This window comes from Oncorhynchus keta, chromosome 11 (assembly GCF_023373465.1).
Source record: "Oncorhynchus keta strain PuntledgeMale-10-30-2019 chromosome 11, Oket_V2, whole genome shotgun sequence".
Taxonomy (NCBI): domain Eukaryota; kingdom Metazoa; phylum Chordata; class Actinopteri; order Salmoniformes; family Salmonidae; genus Oncorhynchus; species Oncorhynchus keta.
This window is the reverse complement of record NC_068431.1, coordinates 41,782,030-41,809,682: the sequence shown is the minus strand read 5'-3', so window position 1 is coordinate 41,809,682 and position 27,653 is coordinate 41,782,030. Positions and strand designations below refer to the sequence as shown.

Sequence of the window (27,653 nt, the reverse complement as noted above, 5' to 3'; positions counted from 1 at the left end):
ATGTGGAAGTCGGGCACTAAAAGTCTGACGTGTCAGGTCATAGGTTTAATTAGAATTATAACGTCAATCTCAAGAGACTTAGGTTTAAAAGGAATTGCGCCGATGCTGGCGCAAAAAAATATGATGGAAGGAAACTTTCGCTTATGTTTACACCAATCCAATGCTTTTTAACTTTTGTAGTACATAAAAAGAAAAATCAGTTTTGCTACCGAGACAATTTTTCCCCCCCCTGTTAGCTCGTTCTATAGCGATGCACTAGTTAGGCCTATCACTAGTTAAGCCTACTGTACAGTTCACCCCCCCAGACCTGGACAGGCCTCCTTGAAAACATATTGAGTATGTTTACATGTACACTGATTCATTCGATATTAAACTGATTGATAAATCCAACATATACACATAGAACGCACTGCCTCTGCAATGCAATGCTGCAAGGCAAACGCAGTGTTTCATTGGGAATGAATGTGCTTCTGGTGAAAACAATGACGCTGTTGGTGTGATCGAGGCGTATGCACGGGTGAAGTGAGTTTGGAAAAACTGAAAGTATGCATCTTGGAAATAGTTTTCACATACAAACTTAATATGTCCGATCTCAGAATCAAATAGGCTTTGCAAAAATAACATGGTCAATGTTGTAGAATGTTTATTTTGATTGACGGTTTTTGGCATTTATTTAAGTCCCATCAGGTAGCCTGGTTTCAGATGTTCAAGTGAACAGGATTATTAGGAATAATTGTTATTTTTGCAAGGCATGTAAACGTTTTAAACAAACTATTAGATTAATCTATCTGCAGTAATCGTATTGTTTTGTGCATGTAACCGTGCTCTCTGATTAACGTATTGACAGGAAATGGTATACACAACACTTGGCTATTCCTATACTCCATGCTCGTGACATTGTGGTTAGGGTTATGTGTGTTGGACACTGAAGTTACCAACTTCGATGAATGCACCAACATCAAGGATTTACACACTGTATAAGCCTAACTCCCCCACCCCCTCCCCTCTGCAGCTTCCAGTTAAAGTGGGCCAACAGAACACTCACACCAAAGTCAGCACGGAGCACAACAAGGAATGTCTGATCAACATCTCCAAGTATAAGTTCTCACTGGTGATCAGTGGCCTCACAAACATACTGAAGAATGTGAACAACATGGTAAGTGTGTGTGCGTGCAAGCAACGGCAGTTGTAGCCTATAGAGACATGTACAGTGTTGCAGATGTCTCAACCATGTCTCCCTCTCCTCTCTCTCCCCTAGCGAATATTTGGGGAGGCTGCGGAAAAGAACCTGTATCTCTCTCAGCTCATCATCCTTGACACACTGGAGAAGTGCCTTGCTGGGGTGAGGAACCTTAAGACTATCTACATTTTATACCCTGTTTTCTTTTTTCTTTTAAACCTTCCCCTTAATATATATATATTTTTAAGTGATGGATTCATGTCGCTTTTATTTCTCAGACTCTCGCTCTCCCTTCATCCTTCTTCCTGATTGGTTTCATTTTCTCATGCTGTCCTAAGACACTTTTTTTTTAATCAGGAGATTTCCATTGGATATCAGCAGAACACAATAGGATGTGGTGGGCTGTCTGTGGTTTAGATGTTTTGTTTCAGTTGGGACAGTGGCCTTTGCCCTGGATTTGGGCCCTTTCCCCTCCTCACACAAATGAACTGTGTGTTTGAGTACTGTCTCTCTCTCAGGCTCAGTGAACTCTGTTAGTAGCCAGTATTCCCCTGGTTCCTCTCCCTCCTCTCCTCAGTAAAGATGTGCTTACTGCCCACTTCTGAAGATTGCTTTTCCAGGTGCTTCCTCATCTTGACTTCACATTCGCAGCCTCCAAGTTTCCGGCCTTTTTTAAACATTTTTTTATCATCACTGGGAGCTGGCGGATGGAGGACAGCTGTTAGTGGGTTCTTCAAGTCCTCCTTGTTCTTGAAATCTGAATGCTTTTTGCTGACTATTTTACCTTTGTAAATAGTTTGTTAATAGTTTATTTACACACAGGGCAGTGACGGTCATGACTTATTGTTCAGCCAAATGACGGCGGTCGTCCTAATTTTTTGAATAGCAAAACATTTATTTGTATTCTTTTTGAAGCACATTTTGTACACTCCTCCACTCCTGACTGCATGTGCTGCTTTGCAGGGAGAAGGGCGCTGCCTTGGCAACCAAATACTTATTTTATACAACACCTTGCTTGTTTCAGTAAGGAGCAACCAAATTTCATCACGTTTTAAAGAGTCCGTGCTACCGCAGAAACGGACTCAATGCCTGGCCTCCCCGTCTTCAGTCAGCTGTTTGTTTGTTCTATATTTTTCTTTTTCGATGGTACTTATTCATAATCGTGAGTTACATATACTGCTTAAATATACAGATTTCCACTTTGTTGCCCATGTCACTGCCAGTCAATTTAAAAGCATGACATATTAAACCCTTACTAGTAATTAGAAAATCCTTATATTTTCAATTAAATATTTAACTTAATGATTCACCACTATTGTCCCCAAGTATAACCCTCTTTGTCCCCAGTCCTCCCACGGTGTGCTGGGGTAATGGCAGATCCCAGGGGGAATAATGCAGAACAAACTATTTTGGTGGCCTCTGGTACATTCTCATGCCTTGATTCCATCTGAAATACACAGCTAAATTGTTGAATTCTTTAACGACTGCCTCCTAGATTGGGGAAATGAGTTGTGGTATTGAGTAGAAATATCTGACTTTAAAATAGCAGAAAATGTAAGAATTCAGTGTGTTGTAAGTTGTTTTGGATATGGTCAAGGCCTGTATGTTCTAGGGCTGTGATGAGACCAATACCACAATATTCTTTTCCATGGCAAAAATGAGAACAAGCATGCAACTCTCTGGTCCTTTAAAAACCTGCTTGTATGCAAAATATTGTGCTAAAGCTTGGAAAATAAGTAAATGTGACTCTGGATGACAACATAATGATTTTGTTTCCAACATTGGGGCTATTCTCCTAAAGAAGTTAAATCTGCTTCTTGTTTTGTTTCCTTGCCATGATACTATCGTGATACTGGTATCGTCCCGACCCTAATATGTTCAGGACTATTTTCTAAGTAAGAACCGTTTGTTTAACATTTTCTATATGAATTGCCACGATGTTTGTTCTTCAAATTATGTATTTTATTGACTCTGACTGTGGACCCTAATTTGGGTGAACTATCCCTTTAACAGTTTGGCCTGTCAATCACTGTGGGTGGGATTGTCTGGGGAGGGAGCAGGTTGCTTGTGAGTCACAGAGTTGGTAGGGGGTCAGACCTGTCAATCAATCAATGCGGGTGGACTTTGAGGGAAGGCAGTAGATTCGTCAGAAAAACTAGTGTCGTCTACTCTTTGAATTTATTGTGGCAAAAACCTAAGACAAAAGGTTGTGTTCTGTAAAGTAAACATGGATTCCTTGTTGAGAAACAACATTTTAAGGGGGATAACCCACAGATTGTGCACCCCCATTTTATATGAAGTCAGGGGCCCATTATAGACCTACAGGTATGCTTGAAGAATGAAGCAGGTTAAACATGTGCTTGGCTACACAGAAAGCTTCAGCAGTATTTTGGATCAAAATGAGGCTCTCTCTCTGCTACTTATTGTTCCTGCAGTGAGGATTCAACATCTTAATTAAATGTTTTCAAAATGTATCTGCAGATAATTGCCAAAAAGTAGTAGTAGCCTATCACTATGTAAATTAGGGAGCCAAATGAACAGCTCTCTCTCCGACTCATTTCCCACATTCACCTAAAAGATCCGCTCAAAAATGGCTGTCCGTTTGCGACAACTCATCACTAGGCTACACTGACAAGTCACTTTAGAGCTCACTGGCAAGTGTCGACATGGACTTCAAATCTTAGGAAAATAAATGAGTCTGCTGTTAAACGCTTGCTGTTCGGTCGTCAATCAAAGTAAATAGCCTTTGCCCCCTGACTCCTTGGCTGGCTATATGAAACACGCTAAATTAATTAAATTAATTTTAGCTAAACATTAATTAAGTGGATTTCAACTAATTGTTACCACTTACATGGGACTTGTAAATTCACTCACAGGGGACGATGAAGCGCCATGCTCTCTCTGCTCCGTGAAAATACATTTTGACTGCAGCCAACCACAGCAAACATAACTAACATGGATACCGAGAGGCAGGACAGACAGCAGACTGACAAACCAGCAGTTACCCTGTCATCGCTCACTTTGTGACTGACAGGCGCCTGTTCTATCAATAGATTACTAGAAGATGTACTGTGTATCGTTCATTCTAGCGGGAGAAGGCTATACAGACTTTTCTGACGAGGGAATTTAACCTTTTAAATGAAATGAAGCCAAGTTTAATTTATGAAGTGGAAAAGTAGGCGCTTAGAGAACACTGACTTCATTTTTATGCAGAGCTCTCTCTGCTTTCGTGGTGCTCCGCACTGTCCATGGTGTAGTTGTTCAGGGATGCCAGCCTTGTCACTTGTCACTGACCATTCTCTGTGTGGGATGGCTTTGATCCTCATCCTCGGCTATCAGTGGTTTCTCTCCTCTGGGTCAAGAGGGCAGTGCGGACATCGATTTAAAGATTTTCTTCTTTTTGACCTCTAACCTTTCCTTCCTCCTCTTCTCCCTTCCCTCCATCCCTCAGCAACCGAAGGACTGCATGCGTCTGGACGAGACCATGCTGGTGAAGCAGCTGCTGCCAGAAATCTGTCACTTCATCCACACCTACCGCGAGGGCCACCAGCACGCCGCCGAGCTCCGTAACTCCGCCTCCGGGGTCCTATTCTCCCTCAGCTGCAACAACTTCAACGCTGTGTTCAGCCGCATCTCCACCAGGTGACATTAACCATAAACACATCACAACTCTCCTGTCAGCCCAACCTGCTCTAAGTAGGAACAGGCATCAGGCTGCACATAGAGGATGGGTTACTAAATGTACGTACATTGCATTTGGAAAGTATTCAGACCCGTTGACTTTTCCCACAGTTACAGCCTTATTCTAAAATTGATTAAATAGTTATTTTCCCTTTATCAGTCACAATATCCCATCATGACAAAGCAAAGACAGGTTTTTAGACATTTTTGGAACATTTATAAAAAAAATATATAGAAGTATCACATTAACATAAGTATTCAGACCCTTTACTTAGTTGAAGAACCTTTGGCAGTGATTACAGCCTCACTTATTACATATTACGCTACAAGCTTGGCACACTTGTATTTTGGGAGTTTCTCTCATTCTTCTCTGCAGACCCTCTCAAGCTCTTCCAGGTAGGATGGAGAGCATTGCTGCACAGCTATTTTCAGGTCTCTCCAGAGATGTTCGATCAGGTTCAAGTCCTGGCTTGAACCTGGCATTCAGAGACTTGTTCCCGAAGCCACTTCTGTGTTGTCTTGGCTGTGTGCTTAGGGTCGATGTCCTGATGGAAGGTGAACCTTCGGTCCTGAGTGCTCTGGAGTAGGTTTTCTTTTTTTCCCCTTTCCTTTTTTTGAATTTTACCCCCCTTTTTCTCCTCAATTTTGTGGTTTCCAATTGTTAGTAGTTACTATCTTGTCTCATCGCTACAACTCCCGTACGGGCTCGGGAGAGACGAACGTCGAAAGCCATGGGTCCTCCGAAACACAACCCAACCAAGCTGCACTGCTTCTTAACACAGCGCGCATCCAACCCGGAAGCCAGCCACACCAATGTGTCGGAGGAAACACTGTGCACCTGGCGACCGTGCACTGCGCCCGGCCCGCCACAAGAGTCTCTGGTGCGCGATGAGACAAGGATATCCCTACCGGCCAAACCCTCCCTAACCCGGACGACGCTAGGCCAATTGTCCGTCACCCCACGGACCTCCCGGTCGCGGCCGGTTGCGACAGAGCCTGGGCGCGAACCCAGAGTCTCTGGTGGTACAGCTAGCGCTGCAGTACAGGGCCCTTAACCACTGCGCCACCCGGGAGGCCCCTGGAGTCGGTTTTCATCAAGGATCTCTCTGTACTTTGGTCTGTTCTTTCCCTCAATCCTGACTAGTTTCTCAGTCCCTGCCGCTGAGAAACATCCCCACAGCATGATGCTGCCACCATGTTTCATTGTAGGAAAGGTGCCAGGTTTCCTCCAGATGTGAGGCTTGGCGTTCAGGCCGAAGAGTTTAATATTGGTTTCATCAAACCAGAGAATCTTGTTTCTCAAAGTCTGAGAGTCCTTTAGATGCCTTTTGTAAAACTCCAAACAGGCTGTTGTGCCTTTTACTGAGGCTTCCGTCTGGTTTGGTGGAGTACTGCAGTACTGAACTTTTCCTTCTGTTCTCCCATCTCCACAGAGGAACTCTGGAGCTCTGTCAGAGTTCTTGGTCACCTCACTGGCAAAGACCCTTCTCCGCGCCGATTGCTCAGTTTGGCCAAGCGGCCAGCTCTAGGAAAAGTCTTGGTGGTTCCAAACTTATTTCATTTTAACAATGATGGAGGCCACTATGTTCTTGGGGATCTTCAATGCTGCAGAAATGTTTTGGGACCCTTCCCCAGATCTGTGCCTCAACACAATCCTGTCTCGGAGCTCTACGGACAATTCCTTCGACCTCATGGCTTGGGTTTTGCTCTGACATGCACTGTCAACTGTGGGACATTTTTATATAGACAGGTGTGAGCCTTTCTGAATCTTGTCCAATCAATAAAATGTTACCACAGGTGGACTCCAAGTTGTAGAAACATCAAGGATGATCAATGGAAATGATGCACCTGAGCTTGACTTTTACCACATTTTGTTACGTTACAGCCTTATTCAAACATTTATAAAATAAAAAATGTTCCTCAATCTGTATTAAAAACAATATATATTTTTTAATACATTTGTTAAAATTTCTAAAAACCCTGTTTTTGCTTTGTCATTATGGGGTATTGATATGGGGTATATGTGTAGATTGAAAATTGTAGAAAATGTTTAATTTTATAAATGTTTGAATAAGGCTGTAATGTAACAAAATGTGGTAAAAGTCAAGGAGTCTGAATAGTTTCCAAATGCACTGTACACCTGTTCAGGCCTTTGGGCTTCAATGAGAGTGAGGGGGAAGAGTCGATAGCTCTATCACCCACCTAAGATGGAGAGAAAGGGAGGGAGGATGAATAAAGGGAGTCTAGTCTCTGTCAGCAGCCTTCATAAAGAGGGTCTTTGTCTGGGTCTGATGGAGCAATGTTCCACTGTGAGCACCGTGCCCCATAATGACCTGGGCCTGAACAAGGCGTGTGGGGAGATAACATCTGGTGTAACCATTAACCACTAGGGTTTATGAATTATTTGTAGAAGCTTGGAAAGCACAGCTTTTGTCTCCCATCTCGTTGTACTGGTGTACTATTTGGTTCTGAGGCAGAAGAGAATAGTGCTGCTCCACTCGTGTATCTATCATGTCTGTGAGTCGCAGTCTGCACTTGTTAACCAAGCTGTGCTGTGGTCTGATTGGTCCATGACTCACAGGCCCCAGACTGATGAAATAGCTGGTTATTAAAACATGAGGTTTTGTTATGCGATGTTAGGACAGGGAGAGTGCGTTGACCTCAACCACTCTCCAGTGTCAACTTTTGCTCTTCGGAGCTTTTACCTTGAAAAGCATTGCCCAGTCATCCAAACTATTTGATGTCATTAGTGCTACGTGAAGGCAAAGCTCTTTATGACCCTTAATTTGCTACTTAACCTTGTTCTTGGAGCTCTAGTAGTCTTACTCACCGAACCACCTAATTTATTATTACATTTCCCATTGGGTTTGGTTTTCCCCATACGCTAGTGTGTATGTATGATGAGTAGCATCATACACACTGTATACTATCTATCTACAGATTTGTAATGCTGTGATTCTATTGAATGTGAATATTTGATGAGGTGAGAAGGATCGTCTTTAAATATCCATCTCTGCTGCGTTTCCCCTCAGGTTGCAGGAGCTCACCGTGTGTTCGGAGGACACAGTGGATGTCCATGACATTGAGCTCATCCAGTACATCAATGTGGACTGTGCCAAGCTTAAGAAACTGCTCCAAGGTATACACCCATTCTTATCAGTCACGTTGCTTTATTTAGGACAACAGATGTCACATTTTGATAGAGCTACAGATTCAGTTTCTTTTGAGTTGTTCTCTGTTATTGATGCTCGGTGTTGACTCCCTATCTTCTGCAGAGACGGTGTTTAAATTCAAAGCCCTCAAGAAGCCTGCCCAGCTAAGTGTCATCAACAGTTTAGAGAAGGTGAATGTCTCTGTGTCGCCCTGTGTGTCGCCCTCTGCAGTGTCTGTCTATAGACTCACTGTCTCCACCTAGTGGTGTCTCTCCTCCTGTATCCATGCTCCTCCTGCTCTAGTGTAGTCTGAGTTTACATGGAGCTGCTCAGGCATCTGGAGACACTTCAGTGCAGTCAGGACGCTAGTGTTTACACAAACTGTCTCTGGCTCGCCAGAAGCCCCAGTCATGAAGCTGGAGTGTGGCTCCACTGAGAGGACGTGTAAACACATCAACTGTTTTATGAAGTTTTACATTTAAACAGTTTTTTATCTCTCGTCATCAGAGCGTGACATTACTATCTGAATAGTTTAGTTGGCTGAGGACAGGGAAACATCCTTGCAAGTTGGTGCGTTGATAGTTTTCTCTGTGAGTTGAGGATGGGGACAGTGCTTTCCAGGCAGTTGATGTAACCCTCTTCTCTCCCTCAGGCCTTCTGGAACTGGGTGGAGAACTACCCTGATGAGTTCACCATGCTGTACCAGAGGCCGCAGACAGACATGGCCGGTGAGGATGCTGTTAGAGATCTAATGTTACAATCAGAGATGAATCCTGTGTTATAGATTGTTGTTTCTTGGCCGGGTCTCTCCCAGACTGTGTGATATTGACTGTGTTGTTGCTTGGCCGGGTCTCTCCCAGACTGTGTGTCATTGACTGTGTTGTTGCTTGGCCGGGTCTCTCCCAGACTGTGTGTCATTGACTGTGTTGTTGCTTGGCCGGGTCTCTCCCAGACAGTGTGTTATTGACTGTGCTGTTGCTTGGCCGGGTCTCTCCCAGACAGTGTGTCATTGACTGTGTTGTTGCTCTCCCAGACTGTGTTGTTGCTTGGTTGTGTCTCTCCCTGACTGTGTTGTTGCCTGGCCGGGTCTCTCCCAGACTGTGCAGAGAAGCTGTTTGACCTGGTGGACAGTTTTGCTGAGAGTGCCAAGAGGAAGGCAGCCGTGTGGCCACTGCAGATCATCCTCCTCATCCTTTGTCCCGACATCACACAGGACCTATCCAGAGAGACCGTGGAGGACACCAAGGTCAACAAGGTCCGACATAAAACACACACACACACCAGTGTTTTAATTAGCTATGTCTTACTCTCCTCTCGTACACTACTCTTCTGTCTGCCTCACAGAAACTGTTCCTGGAGAACCTAAGGAAGGCCCTGGCCGGCCACGGGGGCAGTAAACAGCTGACTGAGAGTGCTGCCATCGCCTGTGTCAAACTCTGCAAGGCCTCCACCTACATCAACTGGGAGGACCACTCTGTCATCTTCCTCCTGGTGCAGTCCATTGTGGTGGACCTCAAGGTGAGCACCAGCCACAGATGGTCCTCTGATGATCACTGTTATGGGACAGCATTATTATCGTAGTATACAGGTTTAGTCACCAGCAATAACCAGTCACAGCTGATGCTATCTACCTTGTCTCTCCCTTCTCCTGTCAGGCCCTGCTCTTCAACCCAGCCAAGCCTTTCTCCAGAGGGGCGGGAAGCCAGAACGCAGATGTGGACCTCATGATCGACTGCTTCGTCTCCTGTTTCCGCATCAATCCCCACAACAACCAGCACTTTAAGGTCTGGGATTCCTGTGGACCTCTTGACTGTAGTATTCCATAGAAATGTTGATGTTTATCATGAACTGATGTTCAGCACATACTGGTGTGTTGAAGTAAGGACTGTGTTTGATCTCTGTTCAACGTCTCCCTCTATTTATTTCTCTCTCCCGCTATAGGTCTGCCTGGCGTCATCCTCCCCTCCCTCCTTTCACTTTGTCCTGGTCAACTCCCTACACAGAATCATCACTAATGTAAGTGTGTGGTGTCATGGCCCAACTCCGAGTGAAGGGATCACTCAACACACCCAATACTAATGTCCAGTGGCACCATCCAAAGTATATAAAAGTGACCACACAGTGCCCATCGACAATGACCAGTGGTGACCTTAACTGTGGTGACTCAGTATAGCTGTCACTACTGTAGGAATGGCTCACATTCTGTACACACTGGGCTTTATTACACAGCATTCGATGGACTACCATCTCACTCTGGCTGTGAGCCATGCAGGGAGAGGAAGTGCTGCAGACACGTATGTGGTGTGTTTCAATGGGAAGTGCCTGAGGGCAGGTTTCATACAGAGCCCTTTTTATTAGCTGACTGTGTGTTTGTCTGTGTGTGTAAGAGCGATGGAGTGGGAGTATTACTGGTCTTTCTCTTGCCCCCCTTACCCAAAGCACTTCCTGTCTGAGCAGAAGTTAGAGGCTGATTGTAATTCCTGTGTGTATGTCTGGGTGGGTACCATATAGGAGATGTCAGACACCATCTTTCTCCCCTCCAGGCTAACTGAAGAAGTCCATTTCTCCACCCCAAAAGATCCTCCTGGGCTGTAGGCCCCATGTTATCTGGGAAAGTTTTGATTGGGACAAGACCGTAAACACCCACCTTAATCAACCTACAGGATTGAGTTGAACCCTCGGTCCATTCCTCTGTTGCAGTCTCCGTTGGACTGGTGGCCGAAGATCGACGCTGTGTACTGCTACTCAGGAGAGCTGAGGGTCATGTTTTCTGAGACACTGGGCCACGTGATGAGGGGCTGCAGTACACACGCTCCCCTACGCTCGACTCCGGTAAGACGTTCACGCAGCAAAACACCCTCGCTGTAATATAATAATATATATGCCATTTAGCTGACGCTTTTATCCAAAGCGACTTACAGTCATGTGTGCATACATTCTACGTATGGGTGGTCCCGGGAATCGAACCCACTATCCTGGCGTTACAAGCGCCATGCTCTACCAACTGAGCCACAGAAGGACACTGCGCTGTCTGTGCGCAGACTGACCACACACACACAACACAGCACACACTCTTGGAAACAAAAACATGCTCCACAAACCCCACATATTATCGGTGTGTGAGTGTGCATGATTGTTTTTTCCGGAATGGGATGTGCTGAGATGTTAATGAATGTCAGACAGCAGTGACTGTGTATGGAGAAAGTGTAGAGACCAGGAGATCCACAGCAACAGGAGACAAATCCTCCTGTCCATTTGACACAGCCCAGACACTACTGGAGAGTCATGCAGGAGAATATTTGAACATTTCTGATAACTCCTCACGTCCCTGTCCTTTTGTGTGAATGTGTGAGTATGTTTACGGGCGTGTGTCACCTCGCTGTCATCGGTGTGTTTGGTTCAGTCATCTCATGGAGGTGGAGGACTGCAGAGGGAGCTCTCTGACATCACTGACTCGGTGGTGCTTCTTTTCTCTTTCCTCGTTCTTTCCTTCTCCTTCATTTTGAACTGGCTGCTGCTCACTCACTCAGATGCCAACTTGTCACTGTCACTGTTTTGCATGGCAGTGGGCATCTGTTGCTGTAAGTATAACTGCCACCCCTTCCACTCCCCAAGCCGCCGCCTCCTGAACCTTCTGCAGCTGACCCTCTGACCTCTAACCCCTGACCCCACCCTCAGGCTACCACAGACAAGAGAGAGACCCTGTCGTCCTCCACCTCCTCTGTGCTCTGGTTGAAGTGAGCCTGCCTCCGGCTCCTCCCTCCACTCCATCTCCTCTGTATGCTAGGCTAGCTGCTGGAGCATGTTTCTCAGCCTGTTGAGGCTGGGTCCTCCACTCCATCTCCTCTGTATGCTAGGCTAGCTGCTGGAGCATGTTTCTCAGCCTGTTGAGACTGGGTCCTCCACTCCATCTCCTCTGTATGCTAGGCTAGCTGCTGGAGCATGTTTCTCAGCCTGTTGAGGCTAGGTCCTCCACTCCATCTCCTCGGTATGCTAGGCTAGCTGCTGGAGCATGTTTCTCAGCCTGTTGAGGATGGGCTCTCCACTCGCACACTGTCTTTGGTTGGTTCATCTCCTTTATTTTAAGCATTGACATGCCTTCATACTAGGTTCTATGGATGGATACTTGGTTGGGATCTCATCACCTGGGAAGAAATGGGAGGCCTGTAGATTGTGCATAGTTGAATATTTCCTTCCAGCTCTACTAGAGTTGGTTATTATTTCCTCATCCATAATCTGGGTTTGCCGTGTCCTGACGTTGTGTGTCATGGTTTAGTCATGGCCCCATGCTCCTGTCTGTCAGTCTGGTTGCCCACCTCCTGTTTCATGGCCCACCCATGAAGGGCCCTCATGAAACAGTCCCTCTTTATCTTTGACACCTGATCCCTTCTCTCCTGGTGGCTCTCCTGATCCCTGTGCTGTGGGTCTCTGCTCGGAGGGAACTTGTTTGTCTGATTACAGTAGACTCTGCATCTGTTTCAGTCTCCTCTAGCTCCCTTTTCCACGTTTTCCTTACCCTCCTTTTTTCCCCCACTCCCCTCATATTGAATGAATGCTCCTGCTCACAGCCAGTCTCTACTGCTTGTTCCATTCAGAGTCTGACCTTCAAGGAGAAGATGACCAGTCTGAAGTTCAAGGAGAAGACCACAGACCTGGACACACGGAGCCTCCTGCTGGCCCTGGTCAAGCTCATCCACTCTGACCCTAAACTCATGCTGCATGTTAGTATTTACTCTGTTTATTTCTGGCCAGGAGACCTAAAGTAATGTGTGTTTTGCTGTTTGAGGATGGTCTGTTTAACACAGTAGTTTTACTTATCCTTTAATTCTACATTTTTTGTGTTGGGTTAAGGGATTATTGTGGTTAATTCCACATGCAGGGTTAGATTTAGACAAATAAGCCAAGTGTTTGGTTAGAGACTGCAAATCCCAAACCAGCTTAAGACTTTCTAAATCAAAGACTTATAGGCAGACTGGTCCGGAAAAGCCACTCTTGGCATGTTTGTACATGGCTGTGTAGTCGTGTACGTGTGTACTGTAGGTTTGCTTTGTGTGTGTCAGAACCCGGGTAAGCAGGGTCAGGAGATTCAGAGCAGTACAGCAGAGCTGATCACCGGCCTGGTGCAGCTGGTGCCTCTTGCCAACATGGGAGAGTGTTCACAGGAGGCCATGGAGGTGAGCCCCATCTCTCTCTCTACTCTCCTCTCTTCCTCTCTCTCTTCCTCTCTCTCTTTCTCTCTTTCTTTCTTTCTCTCTCTTTCTCTCTTTCTCTCTCTCTGTCTCTCTCTGTCTCTGTGGCTAATAGATACTCCTCCCGTTCTCTTCCTTTTGTAGGCCCTCTTGGTCCTGCATCAAACTGAGACCATAGAACTGTGGAACCCAGATGCTCCCATTGAGACCTTCTGGGATATCAGGTAGCCTAAATGCCCCATTTAGTTTAACCACCTTTGCTTATGCGTGATCCTCCACATTAGATGCCAGGTGAAATTGTGTGTTGATTGATGCTGATTGGTTAGCAGAGATGGTCACCCAAGTTGACTGTGATTGACTTTTGTACCCTACAGTTCTCAGGTCCTCTTCTTCATCTGTAAGAAGCTGGTTGGCCACCAGATGATCAACAGCACAGAGATCCTCAAGTGGCTGAGGGAGATCCTCATCTGCAGGAACAAGTTCCTCCTCAGGAACAAGGTAGGTTACTGCGTTGTGTGTTATGTATTCCTTATACCTCTGTGTCTCATTCAGGAAGGCACAACCGTCTATAATGTTCAGGAATATTCTTTGTATAACAGTCATGCAGAGTTGGGAAAAATGGCAGCTCTATGTATGACATTTCTACATACATTCTGAACACCCTCCTGAACGTGACCTCGTTTAGATCTCTGTTCTAACACTCTGTCCTGTCTTCCTCCCCCAGGAGCGGGCCACGGTGGGCAGTGGCATCCCCATCTGTAGACAGGCCCAGACCAAGCTGGAGGTGTGTCTCTACATGTTCCTGTGGAGCCCTGACATGGAGGCCGTTCTGGTGGCCATGTCCTGCTTCAGACACCTGTGTGAGGAGGCTGAGGTCCGCTGTTGCGTGGATGAGGTCCCGGTACAGACTATCCTGCCCAACTACAACACCTTCATTGAGTTTGCCTCCGTCAACAACATGATGTCCACAGGTTAGTCGTGAACGCACAAGCTAATGACCTAAGATTTCTTCGTCTGGGTCAGTTCAATAATCCAGAGGGACCTTGGGGAGAAATGATGGCGTTGTACCTCTAGAGCAGTGGAGGACGGTGCCAGGACGATTATTTAATTTTTATGAGCATGGCCTTTATTCTATTACAGCATATTGGATGACTGTCATTCATATTCCATTCACCCAGTTCAATGTAACATTGAACATTGGTTTAGGCAGCTACATGATACTCAAATGTTCCCTATACCCACCATGAGGTTGCTACAACCTACACTATGAATGAAAGTTTACAACGTAGGTGCATAGGTCAAGAGAAATATGTAAGTAATCAAGACAGTAATCAATCTAGCTGATCTAGGGTGTAGTCATTAGTCGAACAGTTGCAAGCGAGAGTTTCTGTTGGGAAAATTCACGTATGTTTATCCCTGTTTGGTTCCCTTTGCTTCCGTTTAAAAAATGTTTTTCAACAGAATCGGTAGAACGAATACACACAAACACAGTTCACTTTCATAGCTGCCACATACAAACAGCATGATCTGCTCGTTGTGTAATTCCTACGCGCGCTCCTCCACCTTTTCCCTTTACTTGTGGACTAGAGTGCACAACACATTAGCTTTTTCCAAGCGAAACATCCATACCATAAACCCTAACCGCAGCCTACATCATTGCTAACATACTGTAGCATCCCTCCATGTTTGAGTAGGCTAAACTAGCTACCTGCAATCACTAGCTAAGTAAGTGAAAAAAATATTACTAAATATAGCTAGCTCGCTCTCTTACGTCTCCTTTATTTTAGAAGAAATTTCTTCAACTGTTGTCTTTCTCTTTGAGTCATCTACTCACCACATGTTATGCACTGCAGTGCTAACTCGCTGTAGCTTATGCTTTCTGTACTAGATTAATTCTCTGATCCTTTGATTGGGTGGACATGTCAGTTCGTTCTGCAAGAGCTCTGATAGGTTGGAGGACGACTTACTGTGTAAGTCTATGGAAGGGGGTGAGAACCACGAGCCTCCTAGGATTTGTATTGAAGTCAATATACCCAGAGGAGGACTGAAGCTAGCTGTCCTCCGGCTACACCATGGTGCTACCCTACAGAGTGCGGCCGAGGCTACTGTAGACCTTCATTGCAACTTAGTGTGTTTTAATCAATGATTTGGTGATGTGAATATATTTAGTATAGTTTTATCTAAAAAGGATAACAGTTGTAATGTTTCAGTTTGAATTTGTCTGAAATTCACTGAGGATGGGCCTCTCCTTCCTCTTGTGAGGAGCCTCCACTGCTATAGAGGGCAGTCCCACCATGAGAACTCAGGTCATGATGCTCAAATAAAATGATATTTGTCACATGCTTCATAAACAAGTGTAGACTAACAGTGAAATGCTTACTTACAGTTTCCCAACAATTCAGATTTAAATATAAAATAAAAAATAATAATTACACAGTGAATAACAGGTAAAAAAATAACTTGGCTATATACACGAGGAACCAGTACCGAGTCGATGTGCAGGGTTACGAGGTAATTCAAATAGCTATGTACATATAGGTAGGGGTGAAGTGACTAGGCAATAGGATAGATAATAGACAGTAGCAGCTGTGTGTGTGTGTGTGTGTGTGTGTGTGTGTGTGTGTGTGTTGGGGCTGTCAGCGAGGTGAAGGCTCCTGTCATCGTGTGTTTGTGTGTTTTCAGGCCGCTCAGCCCTGCAGAAGAGAGTGATGGCTCTGTTGAGGAGGATCGAACATCCTACTGCAGGAAACAAAGAGGTGAAAGAGTGGCCTGCTGCTGTGTTTCTGTTCATACCCTCATGCTTAAATCATGGAAGGATGTTTGTGAAGCACGATATTGATATCAACTCAGCATTTGTTTTACGATCTTCCCCACAGGCATGGGAAGACACGCATGCAAAATGGGAGCAGGCAACCAAATTAATCCTCACCCATCCCAAAACTAAGCTAGAGGATGGCCAGGCAAGCACACACCCAGTACCTTGTTCTTATGCATTCCTGTTATGCAAATCAAAAATACACTTCACATATTTTTTGTTTGTGGATTGATGTTATCTCTCTGTTGCCTTCTCTCATTGGTCTTCTCTCTCTGCTTCTGTGTCCAGGAGTGGATCAACATGACGGGCTTCCTGTGTGCTCTGGGAGGTGTGTGTCTGCAGCAGCGCAGCGCCCCAGGCCTGGCCACCTACAGCCCCCCCATGGGGCCTCTCAGTGAGAGGAAAGGCTCCATGATCTCCATGGGCTCCTGTGAGGGGAACACGGAGACGCCCCTGGGCCGCTTCCTGGACCGCCTGCTGTCCCTCATGGTGTGCAGCCATGAGAAGGGTGTTCAGATCCGGACTAATATTAAGGACCTAGTTGGCCTGGAGCTCAGCCCGGCTCTCTACCCCATGCTCTTCAACAAACTCAAGAACGGCATCAGCCGCTTCTTCGACGCACAGGGGCCGGTGAGAAAACACACGCACGCTTGGAAAACGTCATCGATTATCTGTTTGTCATAGTATAATCACGTTGGTGTGAGCACTCTTGCTTCTGAAAAGGGTTATACCTTTTATATCCAATGTCACTGAAGGAATGGAGAAGGTAACTGTTGTCTTTGTTAGCTTTTGTGGTAAAATATATTTTTCTGTGTCTGTTTAGGTCCCAATCAATGACACCAACACCCAGTTTGTGGAGCAGACGATCGCCATCATGAAGAACCTACTGGACAACCACACTGAGGGCAGCTCAGAGCACCTGGGACAGGCCAGCATAGAGACCATGATGCTCAACCTGGTCCGGTAAATGCCACCCCTCCTGTCCTCTCCTCTATCCCGACCATGAGAATGTTGGTGAGCTGCTGTGAGCCCACTGCCCACTCTCATCCTCCACATGCCCTGTGTTGTGTTGGCAGGTATGTGCGTATCCTAGGCAACATAGTGCATGCCATCCAGATCAAGACCAAGCTGTGCCAGCTGGTGGAGGTGATGATGGAGAGACGAGACGACTTGTCCTTCTGCCAGGAGATGAAGTTCAGGTGAGAATGTTCTGGAGTTTTGACTGTCTGTAAAACTGTACTGTCCAGGTTTACTGCAACATATTGATACGGAGTAATACAAAAACCGTGTCATTTAGTTGACATACTGTAAAGCAATGTCCATTCATCCCTGGCAGGAACAAGATGGTGGAGTACCTGACAGACTGGGTGATGGGCACCTCAAACCAAGCGGCTGACGATGACGTCAAGTGTCTTACCAGGTACTGTTCTACTACCCCCTGCTTGTATTGTACCCCCCTCACACACCTGATGTGAACATGACCTCTGTGACCTCTAACCCCTAATCTATACCCTGTGCTGTGTGATATACAGGGACCTGGACCAGGCCAGTATGGAGGCGGTGGTGTCTCTGCTAGCTGGCCTGCCCCTCCAGCCTGAGGAGGGAGATGGAGTGGAACTGATGGAGGCCAAGTCCCAGCTCTTCCTCAAGTACGCCAGCCAAGCTCTACTACTATTGCATTTTATTACTTCTGTACATCATAAAGTCTGGCATCATTACTCCCACTAGTTTTGTAGTGATTGTGTGTGTCCTCCTCCCAGGTACTTCACCCTGTTCATGAACCTGCTGAATGACTGCAGCGAGGTGGAGGATGATGGGCAACAGGTGGCAGGGAGGAAGAGGGGCATGTCCCGACGTCTGGCCTCCCTCAGACACTGCACCGTCCTGGCCATGTCCAACCTCCTCAACGCCAACGTGGACAGCGGCCTCATGCACTCCATCGGTCAGTATGGAAGCCTAACATAGGAACTTATCAGGAATGAAGCTTGGGCTCGCTCTTTGGTTGGCTGCTTCATGTGTCCCTGTTTTTTAAAGTGCTTCACTGCACATGCGAAAGAAGATTGACAGTGGAAGTGGCTTTAATGGGATCTCTGTGAATTACATCTAATTCCTCATTAGTGTAGGGTCGTTAAAACGATACTTGCCCATGTTCAATGATATTCCCTCTTGTCCCACATAGAGAGAAATGCATTATCTTACCTATTGCGCTCTCTCTTGCGTTCTCTCGGTGTGTGTGTGTAGGTCTGGGCTACCATAAGGACCTGCAGACTCGGGCCACCTTCATGGAGGTGCTGACTAAGATCCTGCAGCAGGGAACAGAGTTTGACACACTGGCAGAGACGGTGCTGGCAGACCGCTTCGAGAGGCTGGTAGAGCTGGTCACCATGATGGGAGATCAGGGAGAGCTGCCTATCGCCATGGCTCTGGCCAACGTAGTGCCCTGCTCCCAATGGGTATGCAGTCTACTCACCACCCACTGTCCTTTCTGTGTGACCTATCATCTTGACCCTGGCGTTAGATCTGGCAGTGTAAATGGAATAACATTTAACGCAAATGGTTTCCTACTGTTCATAGGTGTGAATATGAATGTCAGTGTTGTGTTAGTGATGTGTAGACTGGGTGTCGGAGTGTGAGCTGTGTCACTAACGGTGTGATCTCTGTAAGTGATTTTCTCCCCTCCTGTCCCCTGTCAGGATGAGCTGGCGCGGGTGCTGGTGACTCTGTTTGACTCGCGCCACCTCCTCTACCAGCTGCTGTGGAACATGTTCTCCAAGGAGGTGGAGCTGGCAGACTCCATGCAGACTCTGTTCAGAGGAAACAGTCTAGCCAGCAAGATCATGACCTTCTGCTTTAAGGTACACACCATGACTGGCTCGGTGCCCAGTCCTGTCCTGATCAACCCAGGAAAGAAAGTGTGGTTGAGCTCTTTTACGACTATGCAGAATACCTGCTCTCTGACAAGGGTCATGACACAATATGGTCTTAGGCTTTCAAAGACGCGTGGCGCCTGCTTTCTAAAATGAGTTCTAGTTTAGGTTGTCAGTGTGTTTCTGCCTGTGTCCACCCCTCCCTCCCTCTGCTGTTTCAGGTGTACGGGGCCACGTACCTGCAGAAGCTGCTGGAGCCTCTCCTCAGAGGGGTCATCACTGCCCCAGAGTGGCAGCTCATCAGCTTCGAGGTGGATCCCACCAGGTAACCTACCCCACAGACACTATTCAACTCATTCGCCCACTTTGTTTTCCAGCTGTGCTATTTTAAACCAAGACAGCACTGCTTGTCAATTAACTGATAATCTGCTTGTTTTGATTTCAGTTAGGACCTTTGGAAAATGTTAAGATTCTCGGCAACATGGAAGAAGTGTTGCATTGTCCCATGCTCTCTTGCTGTCTCTGATTATGACTGACTGGTTCTATGTCTGGTTATGGCTGACTGGTTCTGTGTCTCCGGCTGCAGGCTGGAGCAGAGTGAGATCCTGGAGGAGAACCAGAGGAACCTGCTGCAAATCACCAAACGCTTCTTCCTGGCCATCATCAACTCCTCCACAGAGTTCCCCCCTCAGCTGCGCAGTGTCTGTCACTGCCTGTTCCAGGTACGTCTTAGACCCCTCAAGTCCCAACTCTAACCCACTCCACCGGCTGGAAACCCTCATCTGACTGACAGGGTTCCTTTTATCTCAGGAATTATCTGAGCTTTTTCTGCAGTGGTCACCATTTCTGTTTCCAGGGTGGTTATTATGAACTAGGTAAATGTACATCACAAGGTAAGCTTTGATGGCATAGGAATCATTTGCACTTTTGTGCAGGTTCTGTATACGAAAGCAGTAGTATTTGTGCAGGTTCTGTATACGAAAGCAGTAGTATTTGTGCAGGTTCTGTATACGAAAGCAGTAGTATTTGTGCAGGTTCTGTATACGAAAGCAGTAGTATTTGTGCAGGTTCTGTATACGAAAGCAGTAGTATTTGTGCAGGTTCTGTATACGAAAGCAGTAGTATTTGTGCAGGTTCTGTATACGAAAGCAGTAGTATTTGTGCAGGTTCTGTATACGAAAGCAGTAGTATTTGTGCAGGTTCTGTATACGAAAGCAGTAGTATTTGTGCAGGTTCTGTATACGAAAGCAGTAGTATTTGTGCAGGTTCTGTATACGAAAGCAGTAGTATTTGTGCAGGTTCTGTATACGAAAGCAGTAGTATTTGTGCAGGTTCTGTCTACGAAAGCAGTAGTATTTGTGCAGGTTCTGTATACGAAAGCAGTAGTATTTGTGCAGGTTCTGTATACGAAAGCAGTAGTATTTGTGCAGGTTCTGTATACGAAAGCAGTAGTATTTGTGCAGGTTCTGTATACGAAAGCAGTAGTATTTGTGCAGGTTCTGTATACGAAAGCAGTAGTATTTGTGCAGGTTCTGTATACGAATGTCGTAGTTTGTGGTGTGTGTATGTTTGTGGTGACTTTTTTTGTGCCCATCTCTGTTCTGTAGGCAACTTGCCACTCTCTACTGAATAAAGCCACAGTTAAAGAGAAAAAGGAAAGCAAAAAAGCAGTAAGTTCAGAGAACTTTCTCCCTGGCCACTCTGTTGAAAGAAATGGAAGGCCTCTTGCTCTTCTATCACCTTGAACTACTTTATACTCCCGCCCTCCTTACAATCACCACCTGAAATCCCACTACTAATACTTTTACTTCCAAACAAGTTTCTCTCGGTTTCAATGTACGCTCACCACAAACTGGTGGGACTGTTGTAGCTACAATGTTTCTATCCACTGCTCCTCTGGTCTCTTAATGGTGTGAGTTTTTTGGGGGTTGGTCTTTGAAAGGAGTTTGGGGGTCTATGATAAGGGGCTTGTATTGCAGGTCACGGAGCACTTTGGCAGATAATTGTGTGGTGCTACTCTGTGTCCTGGGATCCACTCCTGGAATTCCTTATCATTCCTGGAATTCCTTATCACTCCTGGAATTCCTTATCACTCCTGGAATTCGTTATCATTCCTGGAATTCGTTATCATTCCTGGAATTCCTTATCATTCCTGGAATTCCTTATCATTCCTGGAATTCCTTATCATTCCTGGAATTCCTTATCATTCCTGGAATTTGGAACACTTGTGAAGACCTCAGGTTTCTGTGCCGTTCAGTACAAGCTATGTTTGGCAGTGCAGAAAGACGTCCATCCCAGGGGTGATCTGATGACCACACCCTCAGTTCCCTCTACTGCATTTTTATAAATGTCTTTTTTTATTTAATCATTATTCTGTATTTGTATTTAATTATGATATTTTATTTAATTTGACCTCTTTTTTTCCCCTCAATTTTGTGATATCCAATTGTTCTATCTAACGGACTCGGGAGAGGCGAAGGTCAATAGCCGTGTGTCCTCTGAAACACGACCCCGGCAAGCCGCACTGCTTCTTGACACAACGCCTGCTTAACCTGGAAGCCAGCCGCACCAATGTGTCGCAGGAAACACCGTACACCTGACGACCGTGTCGGCGTGCAATGAGCCCGGCACGTCACAGGAGTGTCTAGAGCACGATGGGACAAGGAGAACTCGGCTGGCCAAAACCTCCTCTAACCCGGATGACGCTGGGCCAATGTGCGCCGCATCATGAGTCTCCCGGTCGCGACCGGCTGCTGCACAGCCTGGGATCGATCCAGGATCTGTAGCGATGCAGTACCTTAGACCGCTGCGCCACTCGGGAGGCCTCCTCTACTGCATTTACCTTTATCTGAAACGAACAATGAAGTGAGCTAGCAGCTTGTAATCATGAGTAGTTGTGTCTCCTTCATCGGTTGAGATGTCATATTGGCATCATCGTTAATATTGCTAGCGGTCAATATCCTGTGTTCATGGGACTGAGCAGTAAGCTGTAGAGGCCTGGTAATTGGCTGACCTTTAATCTAATACTGCAGGCTGTTAATAACAGCTTGTGGTGTTGCAGCAGCAATGAAACAATTATTTTCATCTTACAGCCTAGTAATTCCTTTGCTGCGATCTTCCTTTTAAAATACACTTGTGTTACAGCTGATGACATTTCAGTATGCAGACATGCAGAATGTTTGTTCAGTTCAGGCGAGGGATTTAACTGAACATTGCCCAGTGCTTTCTCAGTAGCATACAGTATCAAGTCTACACTAGTAGTTAGGACTGGTCTAATATTCTCCTCTCCCCTTTATCTAGATTTCCAGGCGCCTTGCTTTCCTTTTTAATCTCTAACTCAGTTTTGAAGCGGGCCTAGTGGTGTGAATGTGGTTTGGTGGTGACGTGGCCATCTTGTGTCCTCTAGCCTGTGGAATACTTTCTCCTACACTCGATCTGCTCCAACCCATGCCCTCTCCTCCTCTCCCTCTCTCTAACAATGAATCCTCCTCCCCTGTTCTTACTATCCCTCCTCCAACACCCTCACATTCAGGTGGTCAGCCAGCGTTTCCCCCAGAACAGCATAGGGGCGGTGGGCAGTGCCATGTTCCTCCGTTTCATCAACCCTGCCATAGTGTCACCCTATGAGGCAGGCATCCTGGATAAGAAACCTCCTCCCAGGATAGAGAGGGGATTGAAGCTCATGTCCAAGGTAAGAGGACAGGACACCCAGGCCTCATATAGAATATGGCTTAACCCTATGTGACCGGATTCAGCATCGTAGGCATTTGACGCTATTTCCTAGTTCACAGTAGGGCTGGAAAAGGCGGGCTGAACAGGCCCCCATTAACGTGGAGCGGGTCGAGAGTTTCAAGTTCCTTGGTGTCCACATCACCAACTAACTATTATCGTCCAAACACACCAAGACAATCCTGAAAAGGGCACGACAACACCTTTTCCCCCTCTGGAGACTGAAAAGATTTGGCATGGGTCCCCAGATCCTCAAAGTTCTACAGCTGCACCGTGCAACCGTAAGGTGCTACAGAGGGTAGTGGCCAAGCTCTCTGACATCCAGGACCTATATATTAGGTGGTGTCAGAGGAAAACCCCCAAAATTGTTAGACTTCAGTCACCCAAGTCATGAACTGTTTTCTCTGCTACCGCACGGCAAGCGGTACTCGAGCGCCAAGTCTAGGACCAAAAGGCTCCTTAACAGATTCTACCCCCAAGTCATAAGATAGATGAACAAGTAATCAAATGGCCACCAGACTATTTACCTTGACCCACCCCATTTGTTTTTTACACTGGTGCTACTCACTGTTTATTATCTATTGTATGCATAGTCACTTCACCCCTACCTACATGTACAAAGGACCTCATCTAACCTGTACAGCCGCGCATTGACTTGGTACAGGTACCCCCCCCTGTATATAGCCTCACTATTGTTATTTTATTGTGTTACTTACTTTAGTTTATTTGCGGAGGCTGCAGGGGTGCGTGCTACACCACTGCATAAGTTAAGTTTAGCTATGAGGAATCTAAGATGTATCAAGAAAATTATAGCCAGCTCAGGGCTCCAGCTACTCTTTCGGTTTGCTAACTTGCTAGCTAAGTGGCGAGATGTCAAGATTACGCTTCTTGGTTACAGCAGTGACATTCAATCCCGTTCTGGATCAAGATCCCTGTTGCCTAAATAGTTTTGTGCGTCCCCAAAATGTGTATAAGTACACTAAACAAAAATATAAACGCAACGTGCAATAACTTCAAAGATTTTACTGAGTTACAGTTCATATGAGGAAATCAGTCAATTTAAATATTCATTAGGCCCTAATCTATGGATTTCACATGAATTGGAATACAGATATGCATCTGTTGGTCACAGATACCTTAAAAAGGGTAAGGGTGAAAACCAGTCAGTATCTGGTGTGACCATCATGCGGTGCGACACATCTCCTTTGTATGGAGTTGATTGTGTCTTGTGGAATGTTGTCCCACTCATCTTCAATGGCCGTGCGAAGTTGCTGGATATCAAATCAGATGTTATTTGTCACATGGGCCGAATTCAACCGGTGTAGACCTTACCTTGTAATGCTTACTGACAAGCCCTTAACCAACAATGCAGTTCAAGAAATAGAGTTAGTAAATATTTTCTTAAATAAACATTTGAAATATAAAAAAGTGACCCACTAAAATAACTGCTATATATGGGCTGGTGGTACAGAGTCAGTGTGCGGGGGTACAGGATAGTAATGAGGCTATATATGGGCTGGTGGTACAGAGTCAGTATGCGGGGGTACAGGATAGTAATGAGGCTATATATGGGCTGGTGGTACAGAGTCAGTGTGCGGGGGTACAGGATAGTAATGAGGCTATATATGGGCTGGTGGTACAGAGTCAGTGTGCAGGGGTACAGGATAGTAATGAGGCTATATATGGGCTGGTGGTACAGAGTCAGTATGCGGGGGTACAGGATAGTAATGAGGCTATATATGGGCTGGTGGTACAGAGTCAGTGTGCGGGGGTACAGGATAGTAATGAGGCTATATATGGGCTGGTGGTACAGAGTCAGTGTGCGGGGGTACAGGATAGTAATGAGGCTATATATGGGCTGGTGGTACAGAGTCAGTGTGCTGGGGTACAGGATAGTAATGAGGCTATATACAGGGGGTAGTGGTACCGAGTCAGTGTGCGGGGGTACAGGATAGTAATGAGGCTATATATGGGCTGGTGGTACAGAGTCAGTGTGCGGGTGTACAGGATAGTAATGAGGCTATATATGGGCTGGTGGTACAAAGTCAGTGTGCGGGGGTACAGGATAGTAATGAGGCTATATACAGGGGGTAGTGGTACCGAGTCAGTGTGCGGGGGTACAGGATAGTAATGAGGCTATATACAGGGGGTAGTGGTACAGAGTCAGTGTGCGGGGGTACAGGATAGTAATGAGGCTATATACAGGGGGTAGTGGTACCGAGTCAGTGTGCGGGGGTACAGGATAGTAATGAGGCTATATACAGGGGGTAGTGGTACCGAGTCAGTGTGCGGGGGTACAGGATAGTAATGAGGCTATATATGGGCTGGTGGTACAGAGTCCGTGTGCGGGGGTACAGGATAGTAATGAGGCTATATACAGGGGGTAGTGGTACCAAGTCAGTGTGCGGGGGTACTGGATAGTAATGAGGCTATATACAGGGGGTATTGGTACCGGGTCAGTGTGCTGGGCTACAGGTTAGTAATGAGGCTATATACAGGGGGTATTGGTACCGGGTCAATGTGCAGGGGTAGAGGTTAGAGGTAATTTGTACATGTAGGTAGGGGTGAAGTGACTGCATGTATAATAAACAGTGAGTAGCAGCAGTGTACAAAACAAAGGGGACTGGAACGGTCTATTGTCCATGTCGATCCCGAGCATCCTTAACATGCTCAATGGGTGTCCTGTCTGAGTATGCAGGCTGTGGAAAACTGGGACATTTTCAGCTTCCAGGAATTGTGTACAGATCCTTGTGACATGAGGTGATGGGGGCAGATGAATGGCACGATAATGGGCCTCGAGTTCGTCACATTATCTCTGTGCATTGAAATTGCCAACGATAAAATGCAATTGGGTTCATTGTCCGTAGCTTATGCTTTCCCATACCATAACCCCACCACCGACCATGGAGCACAACGTTGACATCAGCAAACCGCTCGCCCACACGATGCCGTACACGCAGTCTGCCATTTCGGTTTCCTGTACAGTTGAAACCGGGATTAATCCGAGAAGAGTACACTTCTCCAGTGAAGGTGAGCATGTACCTGCTGAAGTTGGCTACAACGCACAACTGCAGTCGGGTCAAGATCCTGGTGAGGATGACGAGCTTGCAGATGAGCTTCCCCGAGATGTTTTCTGACAGTTTGTACAGACATTCTTTGGTTGTGTAATCCCACAGTTTGACCAGCTGTCCGGTTGGCTGGTCTAAGACCATCCCGCAGGTGATGAAGCCGGATGTGGAGGTCCTGGGCTGGCGTGGTCTGCGGTTGTGAGGCCTGTTAGACGTACTACTAAATTCTCTAAAACGACGTTGGAGGCAATTTAAGTAAGAGAAATGAACATTCATTTCTCTGGCAACAGCTCTGTTGGACATTCATGCAGTCAGCATGCCAATTGCACACTCCCTCAAAACTTGAGACATCTGTGGCATAGTGTTGTGTGACAAAACTGCACATTTTAGAGTGGCCTTTTATTGATCCTAGTTCAAGGTGCACCTGTGTAACGATCATGCTGTTTAATCAGCTTCTTGATGTGCCACACCTGTTAGGTGGATGGTTTATCTTGGCAATGGAGCAAGTATGTGCAAAGCTGTCATCAAGGCAAAGGGTGGCTATTTGAAGATTCTCAAATATAAAATATTATTTGATTTATTACTACATGATTCCATATGTGTTATTTCATAGTTTTGATGTCTTCACTATTCTACAATGTAGAAAATAGTAAAAAATAAAGAAAAGCCCTTGAATGAGTAGGTGTTCTAAAACTTTTGTGTGTGTGTGTGTGTGTGTGTGTGTGTGTGTGTGTGTGTGTGTGTACAGTGCCCTCAGACCACCTTACTTTTCCCACATTTTGTTAGGTTACAGCCTTATTCTAAAAATGCATTTAATAAAAAATAAATCCTAACCCATCTTCACACAATACCCCATAATGACAAAGCAAAAATAGGTTTTTAGAACTTTTTAGCAAATGTAATTAAAAAATACCCTATTTACATACAGTGTAAGTATTCAGACCCTTTGCTATGAAACTCGAAATTGAGCTCGGGTGCATCCTGTTTCCGTTGATCATCCTTCAGATGTTTCTACAACTTGATTGAAGTCCACCTGTGGTAAATTAAATTGATTGGACATGATTTGGAAATGCACGCACCTGTCTATATAATGCCCCACAGTTGACCGTGCATGTCAGAGCAAAAACCATGCCATGAGGTCAAAGGAATTGTGTCGAGGCACAGATCTGGGGAAGGGTACCAAAACATTTCTGCAGCATTGAAGGTCCCCAAGAACGTAGTGGCCTCCATTGTTCTTAAATGGAAGCGGTTTGGAACCACCAAGACTCTTCCTAGAGCTGGCCGCCTGGCCAAACCTGAGCATTTGGGGGAGAAGGGCCTTGGTCAGGGAGGTGACCAAGAACCCGATGGTCACTCTGACAGAGCTCCAGAGTTCCTCTGTGGAGATGGTAGAACCTTCCAGAAGGACAACCATCTCTGCAGCACTCCACCAATCAGGCCTTTATGTTAGTGATCAGACCGAAGCCACTCCTCATTAAAAGGCACATGACAGCCCGCTTGAAGTTTGCCAAAAAGCACCTAAAGAGTCTCAGACCATGAGAAACAAGATTCTCTGGTCTGATGAATCCTAGATGGAACTCTTTGGCCTGAATGCAAAGCATCACGTCTGGAGGAAACCTGACACCATCCCTATGGTGACGCATGGTGGTGGCAGCATCATCCTGAGAGGATGTTTTTCAGCTGCAGTGACTGGGAGACCAGTCAGGATCGAGGGATAGATGTACAGAGAGATCTTTGATAAAAACCTGCTCCAGGGCACTCAGGACCTCAGACTGGGGCAAAGGTTCACCTTCCAACAGGACCTCGTTCCTAAGCACACAGCCAAGACAATGCAGGAGTGGCTTCGGGACAAGTCTCTGAATGTCCTTGAGTGGCCCAACCAGAGACCAAACTTGACCCTGATCGAACATCTCTGGAAAGACCTCAAAATAGCTGTGCAGCGACGCTCCCCACCCAACCTGACGGAGTTTGA

At 46.1% G+C, this 27,653-nt stretch overlaps 1 protein-coding gene across 5 annotated transcripts in view; it reads left to right on the top strand.

Annotated features, from left to right (window-relative positions):
• nf1b (neurofibromin 1b) overlaps positions 1–27,653 on the top strand; it is a 77,116-nt gene that overhangs the window by 5,696 nt on the left and 43,767 nt on the right. For 3 of the 5 annotated variants that reach the window (XM_035780676.2, XM_035780674.2, XM_035780677.2), the window contains exons 2-31: positions 1,013–1,156; positions 1,259–1,342; positions 4,632–4,822; positions 7,894–8,000; positions 8,137–8,204; positions 8,666–8,741; positions 9,111–9,268; positions 9,358–9,531; positions 9,669–9,797; positions 9,955–10,029; positions 10,714–10,845; positions 12,609–12,734; positions 13,074–13,187; positions 13,347–13,426; positions 13,577–13,700; positions 13,927–14,173; positions 15,885–15,958; positions 16,079–16,162; positions 16,306–16,647; positions 16,841–16,980; positions 17,094–17,216; positions 17,354–17,437; positions 17,550–17,666; positions 17,778–17,959; positions 18,259–18,470; positions 18,711–18,872; positions 19,106–19,209; positions 19,471–19,606; positions 20,492–20,554; positions 22,417–22,575. In XM_035780676.2, coding sequence (XP_035636569.1) covers positions 1,013–1,156; positions 1,259–1,342; positions 4,632–4,822; positions 7,894–8,000; positions 8,137–8,204; positions 8,666–8,741; positions 9,111–9,268; positions 9,358–9,531; positions 9,669–9,797; positions 9,955–10,029; positions 10,714–10,845; positions 12,609–12,734; positions 13,074–13,187; positions 13,347–13,426; positions 13,577–13,700; positions 13,927–14,173; positions 15,885–15,958; positions 16,079–16,162; positions 16,306–16,647; positions 16,841–16,980; positions 17,094–17,216; positions 17,354–17,437; positions 17,550–17,666; positions 17,778–17,959; positions 18,259–18,470; positions 18,711–18,872; positions 19,106–19,209; positions 19,471–19,606; positions 20,492–20,554; positions 22,417–22,575 — 4,011 coding nt within the window. The remainder of the gene's footprint in view (positions 1–1,012; positions 1,157–1,258; positions 1,343–4,631; positions 4,823–7,893; positions 8,001–8,136; positions 8,205–8,665; positions 8,742–9,110; positions 9,269–9,357; positions 9,532–9,668; positions 9,798–9,954; positions 10,030–10,713; positions 10,846–12,608; positions 12,735–13,073; positions 13,188–13,346; positions 13,427–13,576; positions 13,701–13,926; positions 14,174–15,884; positions 15,959–16,078; positions 16,163–16,305; positions 16,648–16,840; positions 16,981–17,093; positions 17,217–17,353; positions 17,438–17,549; positions 17,667–17,777; positions 17,960–18,258; positions 18,471–18,710; positions 18,873–19,105; positions 19,210–19,470; positions 19,607–20,491; positions 20,555–22,416; positions 22,576–27,653) is intronic. The other 2 variants (XM_035780675.2, XM_035780678.2) reach the window with 1 other exon arrangement.